Source organism: Ochotona curzoniae, unplaced genomic scaffold (genome assembly GCF_017591425.1).
Source record: "Ochotona curzoniae isolate NIBS_2020 unplaced genomic scaffold, NIBS_Ocur_1.0 contig_2321, whole genome shotgun sequence".
NCBI lineage: Eukaryota > Metazoa > Chordata > Mammalia > Lagomorpha > Ochotonidae > Ochotona > Ochotona curzoniae.
This window is the reverse complement of record NW_024465421.1, coordinates 8,761,891-8,783,271: the sequence shown is the minus strand read 5'-3', so window position 1 is coordinate 8,783,271 and position 21,381 is coordinate 8,761,891. Positions and strand designations below refer to the sequence as shown.

The following is a 21,381-nucleotide window of genomic DNA, read 5'->3' as shown; positions in this document are numbered from 1 at the left end:
TCAGCACGTGGGGTAGTTGTCCCAGTGCAGGCCGATGGCGTTGAGGAATAAACCAGCCCGGCCGCTGACGAAGCGGAGCACAGTGTTGGGATACAGGGGCGCGGCGTTGAAGCTCACTCCTGTGTCCTTCCCGAAGGACAGGTAGCGACCCTTGTTTGTCACAAAGACCAACTTCGTCACGTGGAAGAGGAAGTACTTCCCGGACACCTGGATCACCGACTCCCCTGGGTGCAGGACAATCTCCTCCAGGTCCCCCAGTTTGCCACCCACGTAGTCACTCCACACCTTGCCATAGCGCACCTGGAGACTGAGGGGATAGGGTGGGAGGGTGGAAAGGGAAACCCTGATTATTAGGGTTATCAGAATGGCAGGATCCCCTGGCCTGCACATGGAACCCTCCAAACTTCAGGGTCAGCGGTGCAGCAAGTATCAGGGCTGTTTCACTTTGGAGTCTAGACTTTTACTGTGTCCCCCATCCCTCCACTTGAAAGAAGCAGAGGGAGCTAAGGGGCTCCTGTGTGAGAGAGGAAGAGATATCCAGGCTGCCCCAAGCTGCAGATCCAAGGACCCGGGGAGCCAGGCCCAGAGCGGTGGCTCAGTGGCTAAACCTAAGGACTCGGAGCCACATTTGGCTTTGCATGTGACGGAATTTCCCAGCTCTTAACGAAGTGGGGACTATCTCAGGAGAAGCACTGAGCAGGCTTGGAGGGTAAGGAGCAAGCATGTTACTGAAGAGGAGCACTGAACCTTGGGGGGGCAGGGGCGCTGAGTTGGTCAATTTTCAGTCCCTCAAGAAACTGGCATTTAGGGGAGGAAGGAGTTGCAAAGGCATAGATCTGAGTCCAAGGCCTCTAATAACTTTTGCCATTTCCTGGTGCCCTGATGTAATAAGAGTCCCCCAAGCCATGGAATGGCTTTCACAGTCTTACCCCACGATGAAGAAAGAGTTGACTCGAATGCGGATGGCGGTGATGGGGCCCTCCAGCTGGTTGCTCGAGTGAGAGAACCGCTGCCCTCCACCGCTTCCGTACTCCCCACTGTAGGATGAAGACCTGGCCTGGACTGCAGTGGGAAGGAGAGGTTGCAGGCAAAATTGCCCAGTGCCCAGTGCCAACCTCTACAAATTTTGGCCAACAGTAGTGCTAGGGACCACGCCCCTCATCCCTCCCATGATGCTGTCACCAGACCCCTCAGCGTCTCACTTACTGGCAGTGGCCGAGGCCGAGGCGCAGAGAAGGGCTAGGAGAACCAAGGTCTGCATCGTGAGCTGCAAGGCAAGAAAAGAGACAATGAAGGGATGAGGGTGGCTGTTCTAAACCCCGGGGTGGTCCTGGGCTCTGGGACAGACTGAGGGCTGTCTGGTCCCTCAGCCTCCACCTAACCAGAGCCTGGCTGGAGGTTTCAGAAACTGTCCTGTGGCCTCTAGTCCCCTCCTCCAGGTCTGATCTGCCAGGACCCCAACGCCTCTGGCCCTCTGGTTGGGCTACAACCAATGGCTCCTTTTCCCTCTCCAAGCAGGAGTTCAGTCCTCCCTCTCTGGAGAGAGCTGTGCCACCTGCTGTCCTGACCCAGACAGGAAGGACACTGTCTGAAGGGTGAGTAGGACGCGGCCAAAGCACCAGGATAGCTGAAACCAGAACATAAGCAAAAGCCAACAAGCTGCAGTCGCTTGGTCTCTGTTACAGGGTCTGATTTAGATCCCTAACCCTGTGCTGGTCTCAGATCAGACACAAAAGGGGCCTTTGTGTCACCTGACATTGCAAATGGTGGCAGGGGACATGATACCAGCAGCCAGTGCCCAAGCTGTTTGGGTGGCACTGGGTAACCTTGAAGAGTCAGGAGCAGCTCAAGGCACTGGATGCCAGAGCCCTAGTCTCCTTCACCATGCTTTATCCACCTGACACACACCTGGCCTCCTCCAGTCACCCGAAGGTGCTGGTGGTTCCTAGCCCTTCACCGGACCCCTGCACACCACTGCTGCTGGGAGAGCTTCAGCTCAGGCTCTCCCACTCGAGTCTGTCCTGCCACTCAGCCCCTTCCACAAATCAGATTAGAATCCTGCCCAAGGCAGGCCCAGGAATCCCTATCACCCCCTCACCTGGAAGCTTCGGGTGCTAGGTAACCCCTTCAAGACTTGCAGAACTTTTATACCAGCCCCAAGCCCTCCTCCCTAACTGTTTGTCAGGTGAACCTCACCTCCTGAACAAACACGGTCAACTTCTTAGAATCAGGTGTTAGGCAGGGTCTAGAACATCTTGCCCTGCCCCCCGCCATGAGAGGTGGCAAGATGGGGACCCATCTGTGCCAAATGTCAGAAGGGGCAGAATAAATGTAAGCCATGGTCACCACGGGCTGTGGGTGACCAGATGAGCTGGCCGCCTCTAGCATGTGGTGTGGAAGGCCGCCACTCCTCTAAGCAATCTGCAGGTGCATTCACTTGCACCTGACTTCTGTGGAAACAGATACTACCCCCCACAAACACCCAAGTTGAGAACACAAGGTCAAGTTGGGGGTACCCACAACTTGTCAAATACTCTCTGTTTTCCCTTCACTCATACTTTACTGTCCTCAACCCTCCCCCGCCCCCGAAATGCCAAAGTTTGATGAATCTCATGGAGAACACCCTGGAGCCAGCAGAAAATCTTCAGGCTGCAGTCTGCACCCCCATTCCTGGCAGCTGAAGGACTGAGGGCACTCAGGGTCCCCTTGGGATGGGGTTGGGCTTTGCAGTCCCAGACACTGAGGTACTTCCTGGGGTTTCTGCTTCACCCCTTGGATCTGACACACCTGTGAGGTGGATGTCAGATGGCAGCCCCCCCCCAGCACCTGCTGGGTAGGACTGATGGCTCCCCGCCTCATGTCCTGAGGGCCCACTCCTGAGTCAGACAAGAGGTGAACTCCCCAGGATTGCCCCCGAAGTGACTCCTGTGAGTCAACAGGTGGTGTTAGCTGTGGACGGAAGGATGGAGCCCAGGGAGGGGCTGGAGGGAGCAGCATCACTTATTGATCGATGCCCCATGACCTGTGTCTTGGGGTATCCCACTCCCTTCCCTCGCCCAGGCCAGGCTGACCATCTGGAGCTGATAGCCAGGGGAGTCCCGCCCTGCGGAGCCGGAAGTAGGGCGGCGAGCTTCCGGGAGCCTCGCTGGCCCCCAGCCAGCAGCGCCAGTGCGTGCCATCACCTCCTTGCTCCTCTCCTTTCATCCTCACATTCAAGACAAGCACAACCGCTTCACCCCACTGTGCCTGCTCTGCTTGGCTCCTGCCACCTTCCTCTCTCTCTCTCTCTGCCTTCCTCTCCTTTCTCCCTCTTGGCTCTCTCTGTTTCTCTCACTATCCTTGGTCCCAGGGGAGCTGAACACATAGTCTTGCCCAAACAGGGCACAAGTCAAGATGGCAGTCCTGAGCTGTCTGAGGGGAACAGCTTGGGGTTCTCTTAGGACAGAGACCCTAAGGGGTGTCCTGACGCCGCCCCTGTCCTTCCCAGACACAAGGAGGCCACCTTGGGGCCGGGGCTGAGGCCTCTGCATCTGTCCCTTGTGGTGACTCGATATCCAGGGAGACAAGGCAGCAGGACACCACACCTCCCACCTGTCGTTCTGGTCTACATTTTAATTTTTTTTTTTTTTTTCATTACAAAGTGAGATATACAGAGAGGAGGAGAGACAAGGAGGAAAATCTTCCATCTGATGGTTCATTCCCCAAATGGCCACAATGGCTGGAGCTCAGCTAACTGAAGCCAGGAGCCTCTTCCAGGTCTCCCATGTGGGTGCAGGAACCCAAGGCTTTGGGCCATCGTTGATTGCTTTCCCAGGCCACAAGCAGGAAGCTGGATGGGAGGTGGGACTGCCGGGATTAGAACCGGCACCCATATGGGATCCTGGTGAGGACTTTAGCTGCTAGGCTACTGTGCTGGGCCCTACATTTTAATTTTTAAAGATTTATTTAGAAGCCAGCACTATAGCACAGTGGGTAAAGCTGCCACTTAGGATAGGTGGCAATTCATGTCCTGGCTGCTCCACTTCCCATTTATACTCCCTGCTAATGGCCTGGGAAAAACAGCAAAGAGTGGTCCAGGTGTTTGAACTTGCCATCCATGTGGGAGATCTGAAAGAAGCTCCTGGCTTCAGCCTGGCCTAGCTGGGTGTGGTCAGGATTTAGAGAATAAAGCAGTGGCAGGACTATCTATCTCTGTTATTCTTGTTTTCTCTCTCTCTTCTACTTTGCAAAATAAATAAAAATATAACATGTTCATAGGAAAATGGAACAAAAACACAACTTCATTTTGGTACATGCAGTTTTCTCATAATTCCTCACTTTCCACCAGCTTTTTGAAGTCCGAACAGAGTAAATAAGAGAGAAACTCTAAAGCCACAAGTGAGAAGTGTGTGTGTGTGTGACGAATTTGGAAATAACTAGGACAACAGGGCAGTTGGCAGCAAACAGCGGATGCCAGCAGGAGGTGTGGTCTGGGCTGCAGCCAGGGTGACCAGATGGCGAAAGGTCTTGGGCGGCCACAGTCAAGAACAAGTGTTTGCTGGCCTGCTTCCAAGCCCCTCCAGCCAGAACATGCCTACATTTGCACACCCCAGCTCACTCCTACATCATCTCTAGAATTTCCCCAGACTCCCCTCTGCTGTCCCCGACCTCCACCACCAATGGCAGAATTGGCTTTGAACCCGTCTCCTTCTGCCCAGGAACACAACGCTCTTTTTCTGAAGCCCAGCATCACAGAGTGATAGCCAAGATGGATCAGACCAAAACCAGGATCCAGGAGCTTCTTCCAGGTCTCCCACATGCATGCAGGATCCCAAGCATTTGGGTCATCCTTTTTTTTTTGTTTTTAATTTTTTGGTGTTTTACATCGTTGACCAGGGTAGGAAGAGTGGAGGACTAGTGGATAGCGGGTGAAATCATTGTTTCCAAAATTTCCCTTTCTTCCTCCTGTATCTGGGGGAAGGGGAAAGATTAGGAAAGAAGCTGCACTCAGATTCCCAACTGCCCTAGTACCTGGGGATGGGGTACGGTCATCTGATGTTATCCCAGGGTCCCCATGGTAGAGCTGCTCCAAGGATTCTGCTCAAGTGATTTTGATGTTCTGAAATGCTGTTGATTTCATTACTCCAAGGATGAGGAAATCCTTTCAAAGTCCATTCACTGACACAGTCCACCTTAGGGTCTCCATTTGCCCAGATATTTGCGTCAATGCTTGCCTGCAGGAGTTGTCCAGTTTGTTCTGCCCTCCATCTTCTGCTATGGTACCAGGTGTTCTCTGCAGGCCCCATCAGACCATCATATTCCCCATGTGCATTTGGACATGTCATCCACTGCTCTGTCTTAGCCACTGAGGAGGCCCAGTTCTGACACACGTACTCCATGGTCAGACCGCAGATCCTATAATTCTCCCCAAGGTTGGAGTTCTGAGTCCAGCGGTTCAGTTGGGCAGAATCCCCAAACAAACCTCATCTGAGGTGGTCCCAGACCTGACTCTTGTGTGTGCTTGCCAATATGGAGTCTGGCTCAATCTGTCACCCACATCAGCCTACACACATATTGTTAGTTGCAATTGCTGGGTCAGTTTTGTCTCCAACCCCATCTCGTATTAAACCAATGGATACTGCAGCCCAGCCCAACCCTACCCACCACACACTTGGCTCTCATGTACACCAGAGTGAACTGCAGCCTAGTTGGAGTGACCCTATACCCCCCACTAGGCCCAACCCAGGCCTGGTTCCTTGCCAATATGTACAGCAGCAGACTGACCCAGTCTGTCCCACATCCCTTTCAGCTCTTGCACACGTCAATGAGCATTGAAGCTTAACTCAACCCAACTGTCCCCACTATCCAGCCAACACTTATGCCGGCAGGCCTGCCCCCAGCCCTGGTTGTTCTCATGCTCACCAGTGGGAGTTGGAGCCCATCAGAGAGGTGCCCATACTTTCCTTACTGGACCCACTCCCCACCCCAGATCTTATACTTCTCAGGTGGTTCTGCAGTCTAGATTGACAGGACTTGCTCCCAGTCCCAGCACTTGCCAGCTGATCCTGCAGCAAAGCCCAACCCACCTGCCCTTACTCTGGCTCGTGCCTACACCAGTGGATACAATGGGTCAATTCAGCCTGGCTCTCCCACTAACCCAACTCACATGCAGGTTAATAGGTGTGATAGCCCTGTCGGGCCTGGTCTGCCCCCAGTCCCAGTTCTCAGGCTCACCAGTGTGAGTATTGGCCCAGTGGGAGAGCACCTCCCCCACAGTCTCCTACCAGGCTCATACCACCCCCACACTAAGTCTCATGTTTACCCGGTGGGTGCTGCAGCCCAGTCTGGAATGGCCTGCCTCATCTTGGCATTTGCCTGTGGGTGCTGTAGCCTGGCTGGGTCTGGTCTGCCCCCAGTTCCAGCTCATGCTAGTGGGTATCGATGTTGAGTTATCTTTTCTTGAGTTATCCCAGGCACATGAGCAAGGAGCAAGATCAGAAGTAGAGCAGCTGGGACTTGAACCAGAGCACGTGTTTACACAATGGGATTTCATTCAAACAAAGGTTTTCATAAACAACGCTGAGCTCTGCGCTCAGCCTTAAGGGCTGCAAGAAATCAACTAGAACCCAATGAGCAGCCCAGGGGGTCCCTCTGCCCCCCTTCATCCCTCCCACGCCCTTTGCCCATAGCCGTTTCCCAGAGACCTGCACCTGCAGCTGCCCTAACACTCTCCTCCCCCTTCTTCCCCCCCGCAGTGCATCACAAAACCTCCTCTCCCCAGGGCCTGACTCCATCTCCTCCCAGCCCCTCCACTTCAAACAAGAATCTGTCATTCTGTCTCCGGACCGCCCTGGGTGCTCCCTGAATCACTCTGTTGAGCTTCTAATTACCCTGCTTGCTAATTTATCTGTTTACTTGGAGGCCTTCTGCCTTATCCCTCTCGCTGGTCCCAGCCCTCTTATCACACCTGGCATCAGGCAGGCCCAGAGAAGATTATTTTGTGATAAACCAGGGAGCCCTTCCCATCTAGCACCGCGCTGTGCAGCCCCCACTCCCCAGTGCCCAGTGCCTGTTTCTGCTTGGTGCCTGGCAGCTCTGTGTCTCTCTTCTTCCAGGGTTTGTATTCAGGAGTTATCCTTTTATTTGAGAGATACATCGAGAGCTCCCACGCTGGGGTTCCCTTTTGCAATTACCTGCAACAGTTTAGCCTAATCAAAACTGGGAACTCTAGGCAGGTCTCCCAGGTAGGTGGAGGTGACCCAAGTGCTTCAGTCACCACAACTTCCTCCCACAAAGAGAAGAAAGTTGGAATCCGGATGCAGAGAGCAAGTCCAGGTGTCTTTATAGCCCTACTGCCATGTAAGGCTCATGGTTCTGGTTCATGTTCAGAACCAGAAATCCACACAGAATAAAGTTCGGCTCAAAACAAGTTTTATTGGGAGCGCTCCCAGGCAAGGGTCACTGGTCTGGTGCAGACAACAGGCCAGGGAAGTCGTGAGAGGTCGTTTTTATTAGGGGGCTGTAATGCTGGGGTTTGAGGGACAAAGGAACGGGCCTCATACAGTGCTATACAGTGCTATACGTTCCTTTAACATGATGAATCCACATGTCACGGCCGAGGTGGGGGCTGCATTCTGCAGGTGCAGCCTGATCAGCCAACTTTCTCAGCTTCCTCCTGGGCTGCCACTCACCCACCCTGGCTGGGCCTTGCAACCCACTCCCTAAAGCTGGGTTTTCTTTCATTTCTTATTTATAATTCCTTCAGAGAAACTCTGCATTGGAAAGAATGCTGGACATAAATGTAGAATTTATTGGGCCTGACATAGTTGGCTCAACTGGCTCCTCCTTCCTTGCAAGCACTGGGATCCCATAGAGGCACCAGTTCGTATCCCAGCTACTACACTTCCCATCCAGCTCCCTGTTGGTAGCCAGGGAAAGCAGTAGAGGATGGGCCAAAGTCTTGGGACCCTGTACCTACATGGGAGACCCCAAAGGAAGCTCCTGGCTCCTGGCTTCAGATCAGCTCAGTTCTGGCTGTTTTAGTCATTTGGGGAGTAAGTCAGTGGATGAATCATTCTCTGTCTGTCTCACCTTCTCTCTGTAAATCTGAACTTTCAATAAAAACAAATACTTAAAAAGATATAAATTATTTATTTATTTGAAAGGCAGAGTTACAGAGGGGGAGGGAAAGACAGGGAGATCTTCCAGTTGCTGTTTCACTGCCCAAATGGCCGCAACAGCCAGGTCTGGACCTGGCTGAAGCCATGAGCCAGGAGCTTCTTCTATCAGGTTCAGGAGTGCAAGTTAGCAGGGAGCTGGACCGGAAGCAAAGCAGCCAGGTCTCAAACCCTCCCCCACATGGGACGTTGGCATCACAGGTGGCAGCCAAAGTGTTATGTTGTGCCAAAGTGCTAGGCCCCATGAGGCTTAATTTTTCACAGGTCACACACACGTGTTATTCTCTGTTGCCAGTTTCAGTCTGAACTCCCACACCAAGGTGGCCCCAGTGGCTCAGCCTCTGGAGAGGGCCGGCCGCCTGTCTGTGTCTCACTGCGGCAGGTGGCACCATGGGATGGGGGGCAGAGGGCAGGAGAAAATAGTCACTTGGTGATATAGGAAGCAGGGATACTAAGAGCCAAGCTGGGCTATTTTTGGTTTTGGTTTGTTTTTGTTCCAATTTTAGTACATGTGCTGCCGGAGCAAGCACTTGTTCTGTTTTTGATTTGAGAGGCAGAGAGGGAGAGAGTGTTCATACGCGCAGATGCCTATAGCTGCCGGAGCTGCTGAGCTCGGCAGAGGCCAGGCTCTGGGAGTCCAGGGTAGGTGTCCCATGAAGGTGGCAAGGAGCCAACCGCCTGAACCATGCCCTCTGTCGTGGCAGGCAGCAGTGGCAGGCAGCTAGAGTCACCGTGACACTGGTGTCTTATCTACCATGTGTGTCTTTGGGCTAACTCCCTCTATGATAGCCCACTCCAGCAGGAACTAACCAGGGTTGCACAGACCCCTTCCTAAGGCAGTGACCCAGCCACCTGCTGCTAGGCCCACCTCTGAAAGTGCCACATGGAGTGGCATCTGGTGCGGTGGGTACATGCCGCATGGGACTCCCACATGCCCGGTGGCATGCCTGAGCTGGATCCCTGCCACCCCTGTGGGAGACCTGGCTGGAGTTTCCACTTCCTAGTCCTGGCCTGGTCCAGCCACAGCTGTTGTAGGCTTTTTGAAGGGAATGAACAGATCATGAATGAGCTCTTTCTCTAATCTTTTTTTCTTTCAATAAATATAATTAAGTAAATGAGATCACCACACCGAGAATCAAGTAAGCCGTCAGCACATGGATCTTTGAGGAAGTCCCAAAAGTGCAGCATGATCAGGGGTGGCTGTGCTCCGCACGCTGGGGGCAACCTTCACGCAGACCATGGCAGAGGCGGGGGAAGCCAACAACGCGGGGGCTGCAGGGCTTGGCGACAGCAGAGCGACACAAAGTACGGGTCACTTCCCAGGGTGCAGGAGTTGTGCGGAGAAGCTGGGGAGTCACCTCGACTCTCACACTGAATATAGTTGCCCGCAGCTGGAACTGCGGCACGGCAGTTCCAGGGTGTCGGTGTCCCGTATCGGAGCGCTGATCCTAGTCCTGGCTTTCCTGTCCCCAGCGCAGCTCTCTGCTAGGCCCTGCGAAAGCAGCAGAGAATGCCCTGAGCGCTCCCTCGTGGGAGACCCGGGCTTCACTTGCGCCACTCCAGCCATTGTAACCATCCAACCAACAGGTCAAGGAGCTGTCTCCAGCTCTCTCTTCCCTCCATTACTCTGCTTTTTAATTTTTTTTTTTTAAAGTTGTGCTATTTTGATTGGCAAAGCAGATTCACAGGGAGAAGGAGAGACAGAAAAATCTTCCATCCACTGATTCACTCCCCCAGAGGCCACAATGGCCAGAGCTGAGCTGAGCTAAGCTGAAGCCAGGAGCCAGGAGTTTCTTCTGGGTCTCTCACACAGGTGCAGAGTTAGGTCATCCTCCTTACACTTTCCCAGGCATAAGCAGGGAGCTGGATGGGAAGTGGAGCAACTGGGACATGAACCCATAGGGATGCTGGTGCTTCTAGGCACAAGCTCCCAAACAAAATAAATTTGAAAAATGAAACAGGGCCTGATGTGGTAGCCTAGTAGCTAAAGTCCTCACCTTGCATGCGCTGGGATCCCATATGGGCCCCACTTTCCATCCAGCTCCTTGCTTGTGACCTGGGAAAGCAGTCAGGGATGGCCCAAAGCCTTGGGACCCTGCACCGGTGTGGGAGACCCAGAAGAAGCTCCTGGCTCCTGGCTTCGGATCGACTCAGCTCCGTCTATTGAGACTACTTGGGGAGTGAACCAAGAGACAGAAGATCTTTGTCTATATATATCTGCTTTTCTAATAAATATATCTTTTTTTTTTTAAGCAAGAGAATTATCTCTCTAGCTGTAGGGACCATTTCATCGATGCTCCTCTTGTTGTCCGCAGTCAGTTTGTTCAAAGTGAACAGAAGAGGCGAGGGCTGGTTAACCTCGGAGAAAGAACGCTGCGGAACTCGCCGTCAAGTTCAGCATCTCGCAATCTGTGGGTGATACAAAGTAACGGCAAATGTTCACAAGGTGAAATGTGTTCATCTGAAATGCAGATTGCAGGTCGCATCATCTGAGTCGTTAAAAAAATATATAAATTTTCAATTAGTTAAATAATTTTTCAAAAGAAAGATGAGAAAGAGGTAAGAAAAGGCAGGCTGGCCGACGCGGTGTGGTGGGCTGGACTCCGGCAGCCGTGTGCTGGGCGCCTTGGCCGAGCAGATGCACCTCTCTGGTTCCTCCTCTTGAAACACAACAAGAAGGAAAGAAACAAATATTGACGGCTCTCCCCACGTCTGAGCAGGGCCGTGGCCGTTGGCGAATCAGCGGGAGTAAATAATCTAGAATAATCCAGATTAGTCTAGTGGTGATGAGTGGCACCATCCAACAGAAAATTCCTCATGATTCCTCGTGATTTATTGTGGTTTTATTTTTCATTTTATTTGAGAGAATGTCAGAAGGAGAAAGATGCACAGAGAGAGAGAATGACTGTACCATCTGCTGGTACACTCCCCTTCTGCCTGTGCCAGCCAGGGCCTGGAGCCTGGAGTGCCATCAGCTCTCCAACCTGGAGGGCAGGGACCCAGGTACATGAGCTGCTGCCTCCCAGGGGACACATTAGCGCGAGTTAAAATCAACATCTGGGCCTTGAGCGCAGGCCCCTTGGGCCACCCAATGGCATGTTCACTGCTGCGCAAAAGGCCAACGTTTTAGTTATAAAGCTTGAAAGATCCAGTCCCAGCACTGCATTTTCTTTCTTTCTTTCTTCTTCTTTTTAAAAAAGATTTATTTATTTTTACTGCAAAGGCAGATATATACAGAGAGGAGGAGAGACAGAGAGAAAGATTTTCTGTTATATGGTTACTCCCCAAGCGGCCGCAACAGCCGGAGCTGGGCCAATCCAAAGCTAAGAGCCAGGAGCTTTTTCCAGGTCTCCCACATGGGTGCAGCGTCCCAAGGCTTTGGGCTGTTCTCCACTGCTTTCCCAGGCCACAAACAGGGAGCAGGATGGGAAGTATGGTCACCAATATCAGAACTGGAGCCCATATGGGATCCTGTCGCATTCAAGGCAAGGACTTTAGCCACTAGGCTATTGCACCAGGCCCCCAGCACTGCATTTTCTTCTCTCCCTGACTTATCAGCTACTCTGTTGAACAATGAAGGCCTAGCACAGCTCCACCCGAAGCCAGAATCACTTATTCTATCTTCCCTGGTGCTTCTCAACTTTACTGGCTAGAGTATGCATCTGAATCTGTAGCTTGTCTTTTGATCAGCACTCTTCATGTCTACTCATTTTGCAAGAGAGTAAGGACAAGGCTGAAGCCAGGAAGTCCACCTGGGTGGCGGGAGGCCCAAGGCCTCAGACCATCTGTCATCTGCTTGGATTGGAAATACAGCAGCAGAGACTCAAACCAAACCATCTTTTGCTGCTTCCCTAGGCCATAAGTAAGGAGTTGGACCAGAAGTGGAGCAGCTGGGACTAGAACCCGTGCCCCTATGGGATACTGACACCAGAGGCAGAGGGTTGGCCTGATACGTTGCAGCAGTAGCCCTTAGCAGTTCAGAAGAAGGAGGCGCAGAAGGTCTCATTGCTGCAGGGTGAGTTCCGCGTACAGCAACAGGGCAGGTGAAAGAACGTCATTGTAAATGTAGCTACTTGGTGCTAACATAGCGGTTTAGCAAGGTAATCCTCTGCCTGCAGCACTGGCATCTCATGTGGGCTCAGATTCAAGTCCCAGTTGCTTCATTGTTCAATCCAGCTGGTGGTCTGGGAACACCTTGGGAGCCTGCATCCACATGGGAGACCCTGAAGGTCCTGACTCAGTTCCAGTCACTGTGGCCAGTTGGGGAGTGAATCAGTAGAAGGAGGGTCTCTCTCTGTGTAAAATCTGCCTTTCAAATTAAAAAAAAAAATTTTTTTTCTGAAGAATTGGCTACCCTGCACCTGGCTTTGTGCCTGGTCACCTATGAAGACACCACTTACGGTACTTGTGGCCCCCATTGGAATTCTGCTCCAACTCCTGATTCCAGCTTCCTGCTGGTACATTTCCCTGCGGGAAGCAGCGGTGATGGCTCCAGCCACTGGGTTGCCATGAAGGGACACCTAGTTTAGGTTCCCAGATCTCAGCTTCAGCCAGAAAATAGGAGGGAAGCTCTCTCTCTCTCTCTCTCTCTGCCTCTTTAAAAAAAAAAAATTATCAACTCGCACTTCCTCCTACTGCCAGGTGCATCCATAAAGATAGTGGCTGAGAGATTGTCAGGGACTGGGGGGTTGGGGAGCAAAAGGAATGGGGAAGGGCTGGCTTGGTGGCATAGTATGTTAAAGATTTTTTTTTTTTTATTGGAAAGACGGATATACAGAGAGGAGAGACAGAGAGGAAGATCTTCCGTCCGATGATCCACTCCCCAAGTGAGTGCAGCGGCCGACGATGCTATGCCGGTCCGAAGCCAGGAGATTTCTCTGGGTCTCCCACGCGGGCGCAGGGTCCCAAAGCCTTGGGCTGTCCTCGACTACTCTCCCAGGCCACAGGCAGGGAGCTGGAAGGGAAGCAGGGCTCCCGGGATTAGAACTGGCGCCCATGTGGGATCCCGGGCGTGCAAGGCGAGGACCTTAACCACTTGCGCCACTGTGCCAGGCCCGGTGGCATAGTATGTTAACCCTCTGGCTGCGATGCCAGCATCTTATATGGACACCAGTTCATGTCCCAGCTGCTCCACTTCCAGTCAAGCTCCCTGCTTATGGGCTGGGAAAGTATTGGAGTATGGTCTGACCTTGCGCTTGTGTGAGAGACCCGGAAACAACTCTTGACTCCTGGCTTCAGCTCAGCTCAGCTCTGACCATTGTAGCCATTTGAAGAATGAATCAATGGAAGGAAGCTCTTGCTGTCTTTCCTTTTCTCTGCGAATCTGCCTTTCTGATAAAAGGGAAATAAATCTTAGAAACAACAACAAAAACAGAAGGGAATGGGGAGTAACTGCTAGGGAGTTGGGAATTGTTTCGGCAGCAGAAAAATAATCAGAGTGTGTACAGGTTGGTCTCCATCCCATCCCCACCACCACCCAAAAAATACCCCTATGGAATTGAATACCTTATAGCCACGTCATGGTCTCTGAATGGAAACACGGGACCATCTAAAGATGTTAGCTCCCTGGTCCCGCTGTATGTGGGAGGGACAGCAGTGGAAGATGGGGCAGTCCCAGTTTCCATGTGTGCCCTGGGCCTCGGGATAGGAGACTTAGAGGAGGAGGCCCCTGGGACGTCTCAGATGGCTCACACCTGCTTGGGGAGCAAGCCTTCCTGACAACCAGGCAGGCTGTGGATGGTGCCAAACCAATGTTTTCTTTTTAAAAGATTTATATATTTGAAGGGCAGAGAGAGAATCTACTGCTTCATTGCCCTGGATGCCTGCAACAACCAGACCCTGGTCAGGCCAAGGCCAGGCCCCTGGACTCTGTCGGGGTCACAGAGTTGGCAGGGACCCCAGAACTTTGGCCATCACCTGTCACTTCCACAGGTGTCTGAGCAGACAGCTGGATTGCACGCCAGTGGAAGACAGCTGATCCAGCATTCTGATATTAGACGTGGCCATTTTAGGGGACAGTTGCACCACAAACCTACCCGCATAATGTTTTGTGTTGGTGTTTTTTAAGATTTAATTTCTTTTTATTAGCAAGGCCAATTTACAGAGAGGAAAGACAGAGAAAGAGCTATCTGCTGGTTCACTCCCCAAGTGGCTGCAATAGCCAGAGCTAAGCCAATCTGAGACTAGGAGCTTCTTGCTGGTCTCACACATGGGTGCAGGGTCCCAAAGTTTTGGGCCGTTGTCTACTTGCTTTCCCAAGTCACAAGTAGGGGGCTGGATGGGAAGTGGGGCAGCCAGGACATGAACTGGCGCCCATATGGCATCCTGGTACTGGCAAGGTAAGGATTTGGCCAATCGAGCCATTGTGCTGGGCCCCAGGACTGACTTCAGACAGAGCACAATGCAGGGGCTGCTCTGCTCGGTAGAAGTGCAACCTTGCAGCAGACTCCCCACCACTGTGCATCGCTCAAGGCACGCAAGGCGGCCCTCTTCCTGCCCTCTTTCCTGTTTCCCAGGAGGTGGTCTGCACTTGACCCAGTCCTAGCACACATCTAGGTGTATACCACAAACGCTGCAGCCAACCAGCAAGGAGGGTGGGGTGGCGGCTGGCCCGAGACCCGCCCAGCAAACATCCTGTTGCTGCTGTCTCCTTTCCCACCAGACAGGATTTTGACTGTGAGGCATTGGGCCAAAGCCCACATGGCAGCTTTGCCCCGCTTGCATCCTCAAGCCATGCCATCTGGTGTTTGTAAAAGGCCCCCAGGGGCTTCTAATGCTGAGAACATCTGCTTAGCACCCAGCAAATCTCTTGGGCTTGTTGATGAGAGCAGATTCTACACTGCATGTCTGAAAGAGCCTTTAAATGCAATTTAAAAATCCAGTTCTTGGGGGAATCTCAGAGCCTATGAAACGATGTCATAAAATGAAATGCAAAAAAAAAAAAAAAAAAAATCCAGTTCTTGGGGCCAGCGTGGTGGTGTAGTGTGTTAAGTCTCTCTCTGCAGAGCTGGCACCAGTTCAAGTCCCGGCTGCTCCACCTTTGATCCAGCTCCCCGCTAATGCACCTGGGAAAGCAGCAGAGAATAGCCCAAGTGCTTGGGTCTTTGTACCCAATGGGAGAGATTGGATGAAACCTATATTGCCAATTTCAGCCTGGCCCGGCACGGGCTGTTGTGGCCATTTGAGGAGTGGATGAGAGATCTTTCTCTGCCTCCACCACTCCCCCTCTCTGTTACTCTACCTTTCAAATAAATGCATCAGTCTTTAGAAAATAAAAATAAGGGACTGGCACGATAGCCTAGCAGCTAAAAGTCCTCGCCTTGAAAGCGCCATGATCCCATATGGCTGCTAGTTCTAATCTGGCAGCCCCGCTTCCCATCCAGCTCCCTGCTTGTGGCCTGGGAAAGCAGTTAAGGACGGCCCAAAGCCTTGGGTCCCTGCACCTGTGAGGGGGACCCAGAGGACGTTCCTGGCTCCTGGCTTCAGTTGGCTCAGCTTCAACCGTTGTGGCCACTTAAGGAGTGACCCGTCGGACAGAAGATCTTCCTCTCTGTCTCTCCTCCTCTCTCTGTATATCTTTCCAATAAAAATGAATAAATATTAAAAAAAAATAGAAATCTAGTTCCTCCATCTCCCAGTTACATATCATGCATTCAGTGGGCACAGCCAGCCAGTGGCCACTGTACTGGACAGTACAATCCAGAAAAAATTTCCATCATTTCAGAAGGTTCTATTCTGTGACATTTCTGGTCCAAGGGTCACTTCAGCCATGCCTCCTGAAAGGGCATCAGACTGCTGACATCATAGGTGAGTCTCACCCATTTTGAACTTTATGTAAATATAATAAGTATAGCATGTACTCTCTTGAGTGGCTCAACATTATGCGGTATAAATTAGTCATGTCGTGGCAGGTTGTGGAAGCTTATTGCTTTATTATATTCCATTTATGTGTTGTGCTAGGTGTTTGTCTAGTTGTTGATAGACATTTGGGTAAATTGTACTTTGGGATATGCAATTGTCTCAGCACCTTACAAAAAAGACCACCATTCCCCCCATGGCTCAGCAGTGTCACATTCGTCAAAACTGAAGCCATATATGCATCTGTTTACTTGGAAGGGAGAGTTACAGAAAGGTAGAAGAGACAGATTTTCCATCCGTCGTTTCGCTCCCCAAATGGTCTCGACAGCCAGAGCTGAGCCGGTCTTCTGGGGTCCGTGCAGCGGGTGTGGATGACACGAAGGTGTGGAGAGAACAGCTCCCCTGTTGGCAAGGCCGCGAGGAGCTCCCAGCTGTATGACAAGGCCTGGCGGATGTCTCTCCCACCACCTCGACGCAGTCTCACCCCCTTTGCGTGGACACTCCATGCTAAGAATTCTGTAATCCATCGAGGCATTGTTGCTTGCCCCTGTGAGATGGGTTTTGCAAGCGATGTGAGCTTGGGCGTTAATGCTGCTGATAATGTCTTGGTGAGGAGGCCTTGAACAACTTACACACAGGAGTACAATTAAGCCCGGCCGTTTCTGGACACCTTATTGTGTGCCTAACCATTGCCTTGGAATCTGACCCAGGCGTGTAACGTGCCTTATGGGAAAGGGCTTGGTAAGCATCCTAAAAATTAAAAAGTGATGGGACTATGAGCTGAAACTGCCATGGTGATAAATGCAGTTACTGTGATCGTAAAGGCTAAACTGTCCTTGAAACTCTTTGAAGCATAGAAAATGTAGTTGTTTCAGCCGTTTTTATGATTTTTGGCTAGAGGAATTTCAGGATGTTTTTATCAATAGAGATATGCTTTTAATTATTGTTTGCTTGCTTATGGGGCTGTAGAGGGTGTGGTTGTAGGGGAATTAGAAACTTTTGTCTTGAATCTTTCTGTTTTTTTTTCCCCCTGTGACATATTTTTCCCATTATGTGATGGGTAAATTGTAGAAATTGAAATGTAGTAGGAATAAGTGATCGGCAGGTGATCGCATGTGCGTTGGCCTTGGCCTTGGCGTCCTGGCTGTCGCTCCAGGGCTGCTACTGAAGAATGAACACAGTGTTTTGCAGAATTATCTTTAGAGGCACCTGTTCAACCATGAAGTAACAAACACAATGACCATGGGAAGTGGAGAAGCTGGAATTACCATATGGAATGCTGGTTCTGTAAGTGGAGGTTTAGCTTGCAACGCTTTGGTGCTGGCCCTCAATTTTGTTGGTTTCTTAAAGAAACATTTTAATCAGGAAACTCTAAGCTTATGGGACACCAGCACAATGTCTCAGTAGCTGCATCATCACCTTGCATGTGCTGAGATCCCATATGGGCGCTGGTTGGAATTCTGGCTGTTCCACTTCCCATCCAGCTGCCTGCTTGTGGCCTAGGAAAGCAGTGAAGGACGGCCTGAAGTCTTAGGACCCTCTACCTACATGGGGGACCCGGAGGAAGCGCCTGGCTTTGGATTGTCTCAGCTCCGGCCACTGCAGCCACTTGGAATGTGAATCAGCAGACCAAAGACCTTTCTCTCTGTATTTTCTCCTCTCTGTAAATCTGCTTTGCCAATAAATATAAATAAATCTTTAAGAAGAAAAATCAAATGTGTGCTTTTATAGTAAAACCACATAGGACTACTGCCAGGTGCACATTTGGCCTGTGGTACCACAGCAGGCTCTATTGTGAGGCTGTATTCCCATAAGGGTTCCACGAGCAGCCTGGGGCTTGGCGGCCTCAGGGCTCCCCGGCGGCCTGCAGCCTGCCCTCCTTCTTGTTCTTCCTGGAAGCCACCGGGACAAAGCTGAGTCAGGCTGTCCTGTGACCATATTTTTTTTTTTCAGACTCTAAGTGTGTCAGCCTATTTTTACAGGCACATTAGATGGTGGTCATTTTGCTAAAAGGGTATGCAGGCCTGTTCTGAGCTGTGTGGCATGCCAGCAGCTTGCTTGACCTGGTTTTGATCATTCTGCTCCCACTCCCATGCGCGTGCACACACACACACACGCACACACGTAGTGTGACCTCGGGCACATTTCCTTTCTTTAGGCTTCTTATTTGTCATCTGTTGCTAAATGAGTCAAACTAGATCATTTCTGGAAGGTTTCTGGATTCCAGGCACTGAGGACATGTCACCAGGCTCGGCACTCAGCCTCCCCGAGCTGCAGCAGCCTGCGTTAAGAACAGTTCCCACTGATGGTGGGGGCTCGGAGCCCAGCCCCGGCCTTCTCCATGCACCGGGCTCTCACCAACGGCCTGACGTCTTTGCTGTTCAACCCTCACCTGGCAGATATGTGGGGCCTTCAGAAAGTTCACAAAAAATGTAACTCAACCGTAAGTTAGTTTTGGTGCCCCCCAAAAATGGAAAGTCACACACAGAGAATCTTCTAAAACTTCACAGAGAATGTGTGTGGCTGAAAAACAAGGCATCCATTTCTTTTTTTAAAAAAAGGGTTACTTGTTGGGGGTCAGCTCGATGACCCAACTGGCTAATCCTCCGCCTACAAGCTCCAGCATCCTATATAGGCGCCAGTTCGTGTCCCGGCTGCTCCACTTCCCATCCTGCTCTCTGTTCGTGGCTTGGGAAAGCAATAGAGGATGACCCGAGGACTTGAGACCCTGTACTGTTATGGCCATCTGGAGAGTGAACCAGAGAATGGAAGCTCTTTCTCTCTGCCTTTCCTTCCATCTGTAAACATAATTTTTAAAAATAAAAGATTTATTTATTTTACTTGAAAGGCATAGTTACAAGGGGTGAGGAGGATGAGACACAGAGAGGTCTTTCGTCTGCTGGTCCACTCCACAGGGGGCCGCAACAGCCAGAGCTGGGTCAGGCTGGAACCTGCAGCCAGGAAATTCTTTCAGGTCTCCTGTGTGGGTGCAGGGGCCCAGACCTTGAGCCATCCTCTGCTGCTTTCCTAGGCACAAATGCCAGGCGCTAGATCAGTGTAGCAGCCAGGACAAAAACTCAAGTCTGGGACCCAAAGCCCATATGGGATGCAGTCACTGCAAGCTGAAGCTTAACCCGCGGGCCGCAACACCAGTCCCACCAATACTTCTTTTCATTTCATTTTCCCGTGAATTATTTGAAGTTCCCTTGCACTTATCAACCACCGAGGGGCTAAGCGTTCTGAAGGGACAAGGAGTTTGGGGGCAGGTTCTGAGGGTGAAGGCGCTGGTTCCTACAGGAGCGGGGTGGGGCTCAGGCATTCTGCAGGAGGTGGCGTTGTGACCCTCTGGGGTTGGAATGGGTTCTTGGTCCTCTCTCTTTTGGGCATGGGGGAAGGGGAGAACATTCTGGGTCCTAGGGTGGCTAAGGGTGAGGCCAAGCCCACAGGCTCCACCCTCCCCAGGAAATATGTCCTCACCACAGTGACCACATCCCCCCAGGTCGCCCTGGAGACGCTCCAGGGGACGGGCAGTGGGCGCAGTTGCTTGGCAACAGGTGGTGTCCTCCCTTCCGCCTTTTGGGTGCTGGGCAGACCGAGGCCCTGCGCCTCCCAGCATGCACAGGGCAGGGCGACTCTGAAAGGAAGGCAGCGCGGAGTGTGGCACTGTACTGCGAGGTGAGGGGAGCAGGAGGGCCCTGTGGATGGGGGGATGAGGGGATGGGGGAGATGGAGGGGATGGGGAACACAGCTACAGGCTGGGCAGGGACAGGGCACAGCGGGCGGGGGCAAGAGGTGCAGGCCTGGCAGCTGCTACCCGTGGGCTTGGCGACCAGCTACATGGAGCCTCCAGAAACGGGGCCACCCCCAGTATTTGGGGGTATGAGGAGCTCCCACTGGGGAGCCCCCCCTAAGGCCTGGGAGGAAGAATTGTTTTCATCTCCTCTCCCTCCACTTCTTCCCCAAGTCCCAGCAGGAAGCAAGGGGGCTTGGGACGGGAGGAAACAAACCCTGGGGCCTGGAGCTGGTGTGTACGTGAGGGAAGTGGGTATAGCGAAGGAGCCCTGCCCCCCAACACCTTACTGGCTCCTGGGTCTTCTTTGCTCCTCTGGGCTTGAAGCCATAACCCAAATTTCTGCGGCCCCTGTCTGTCTCCAGCTTTCTGGGACACCTCCCATCCCCCTGGATTGGACCAGACCAGCCCCCCACCCCACCTCATCAGCTTTTCTCCCCACTGTGTCCCCTTTCCTTCCCCCAGATGCCTTCGACTGCACAGCAGCCCTCCGGGCAAACGGAGATGCCCACTGAGCCCGAGGCAGCCGTCCTGTGGCCCTCACTGCCCTGCGGGCCCTGCATTCCCATCATGCTGTCCCTGGCCTCCCTGGCCGCCTTCTTCCTGGTGACCACAGCCGTGCTGGCCGAACGCCTGCTCCGCCGCTCGCTGCGCCGAGCCCCCGGCCCCGACTCGCCCACGCTGGTGTGGCGCCCGGGTGGAGAGCTGTGGATCGAGCCCCCCAGCTCGGCCCGAGAGCGCTCCGAGGACTGGTACGGCTCCGCGATGCCGCTGCTCACTGACCGGGCGGTTGACCCGCCCACCCCGGGGGGCACCTTGGAAGCCCGGGCCACCGCGCCCCCTGCCCCTCTGGCGTCGCACTCCCCTGCTCCCAGCTCCTTGCTGCCCACGACGATCGCTCCTGCCGTCCCGGCCCCCTGCACCTTCTGGGGGTCTCACCCGTGGGAGGAGAGACCCCACCAAGCGGGTCTGGTGCGCTGGTCGGAGCCGGAGCCGGAGCTGCAGCCGGGGCCATCGCCGGCTCCACGGCCTGTGTCGGCTCCCCGACCGTCACCGGCTCCCCGACCATCACCGGCTCCCCGACCATCACCGGCTCCCCGACCATCACCGGCACCCCGACCATCGCCTCCACTGCCATCCCCGCCGGCCCCGCGGGGTGGCGGCCCCCCGCCCTGGAGGCCACGACCCGGGAGCCCTGAGCCCGACTGGAGCCTGCAGCCCAGGGTCACGCTGGAGCAGATATCAGCTTTCTGGAGGCGAGAAGGTCGGACCAGCAGTGTGGGATTCTGAGCCCCCCAGACACCCTGCCTCTGGGGCACTCCAAGGTCCCAGCCACAGGGCAGCCGTAAGCCCACCTCATGGACAGACCATGCCCTTCCTGGCCTCTGTCTGGCTGGACCTCAGCTCCTTCCCTGGGTCTGGACAGTGAGCAGGCTCCAACGCCCTAGCTGCAGGCTCGAACTGGCAGGGGGCCAGAAGCTGGCACCTAGGGAAAGAACTCCAGGTAACAGATGGACAAGAAGGAGCACCAAGCTTACTGCTTCCACCAGAGGTCATGATTAATCCTCACCCAGGATT

At 53.0% G+C, this 21,381-nt stretch overlaps 2 protein-coding genes across 5 annotated transcripts; one reads left to right on the top strand and one right to left on the bottom strand.

Annotated features, from left to right (window-relative positions):
• Positions 1–1,261, bottom strand: ZG16 (zymogen granule protein 16). Its single transcript, XM_040973714.1, has 3 exons — positions 1,207–1,261; positions 930–1,062; positions 1–307 (listed from the first exon to the last, which is right to left on the bottom strand). The coding sequence occupies exons 1-3, from the start codon at positions 1,259–1,261 to the stop codon at positions 1–3; spliced, it is 495 nt and encodes a 164-aa protein (XP_040829648.1).
• An 18,323-nt stretch (positions 1,262–19,584) lies between these two features.
• Positions 19,585–21,381, top strand: CUNH16orf54 (chromosome unknown C16orf54 homolog). 4 transcript variants are annotated; one of them, XM_040973029.1, is made up of 3 exons: positions 19,585–19,688; positions 19,978–20,054; positions 20,269–21,381. In XM_040973029.1, exon 3 carries the CDS (start codon positions 20,269–20,271, stop codon positions 21,091–21,093), a length of 825 nt encoding a protein of 274 aa, XP_040828963.1. In that variant the 5' UTR covers positions 19,585–19,688; positions 19,978–20,054; the 3' UTR covers positions 21,094–21,381. The 4 variants fall into 4 exon arrangements, with proteins under 4 accessions (XP_040828963.1, XP_040828964.1, XP_040828962.1 ...); XM_040973028.1 differs by lacking the exon at positions 19,585–19,688 and having other exon boundaries at positions 19,770–20,054; positions 20,269–20,803; positions 20,942–21,381; XM_040973030.1 differs by lacking the exon at positions 19,978–20,054.

What these genes read in the sequence shown, in the direction of transcription:
- ZG16 (XM_040973714.1), bottom strand. Translation starts at nt 1,261, where the DNA reads ATGCAGACCTTGGTTCTCCTAGCCCTTCTCTGCGCCTCGGCCTCGGCC. An exon ending in CTCGGCCTCGGCCACTGCCA is followed by an intron (nt 1,063 to 1,206) that starts GTAAGTGAGACG and finishes TTCCCACTGCAG; the next exon opens with TCCAGGCCAGGTCTTCATCC. An exon ending in AACTCTTTCTTCATCGTGGG is followed by an intron (nt 308 to 929) that starts GTAAGACTGTGA and finishes CTATCCCCTCAG; the next exon opens with TCTCCAGGTGCGCTATGGCA.
- CUNH16orf54 (XM_040973027.1), top strand. Translation starts at nt 19,851, where the DNA reads ATGGAGCCTCCAGAAACGGGGCCACCCCCAGTATTTGGGGGTATGAGG. An exon ending in CTGGTGTGTACGTGAGGGAA is followed by an intron (nt 20,055 to 20,268) that starts GTGGGTATAGCG and finishes TCCTTCCCCCAG; the next exon opens with ATGCCTTCGACTGCACAGCA.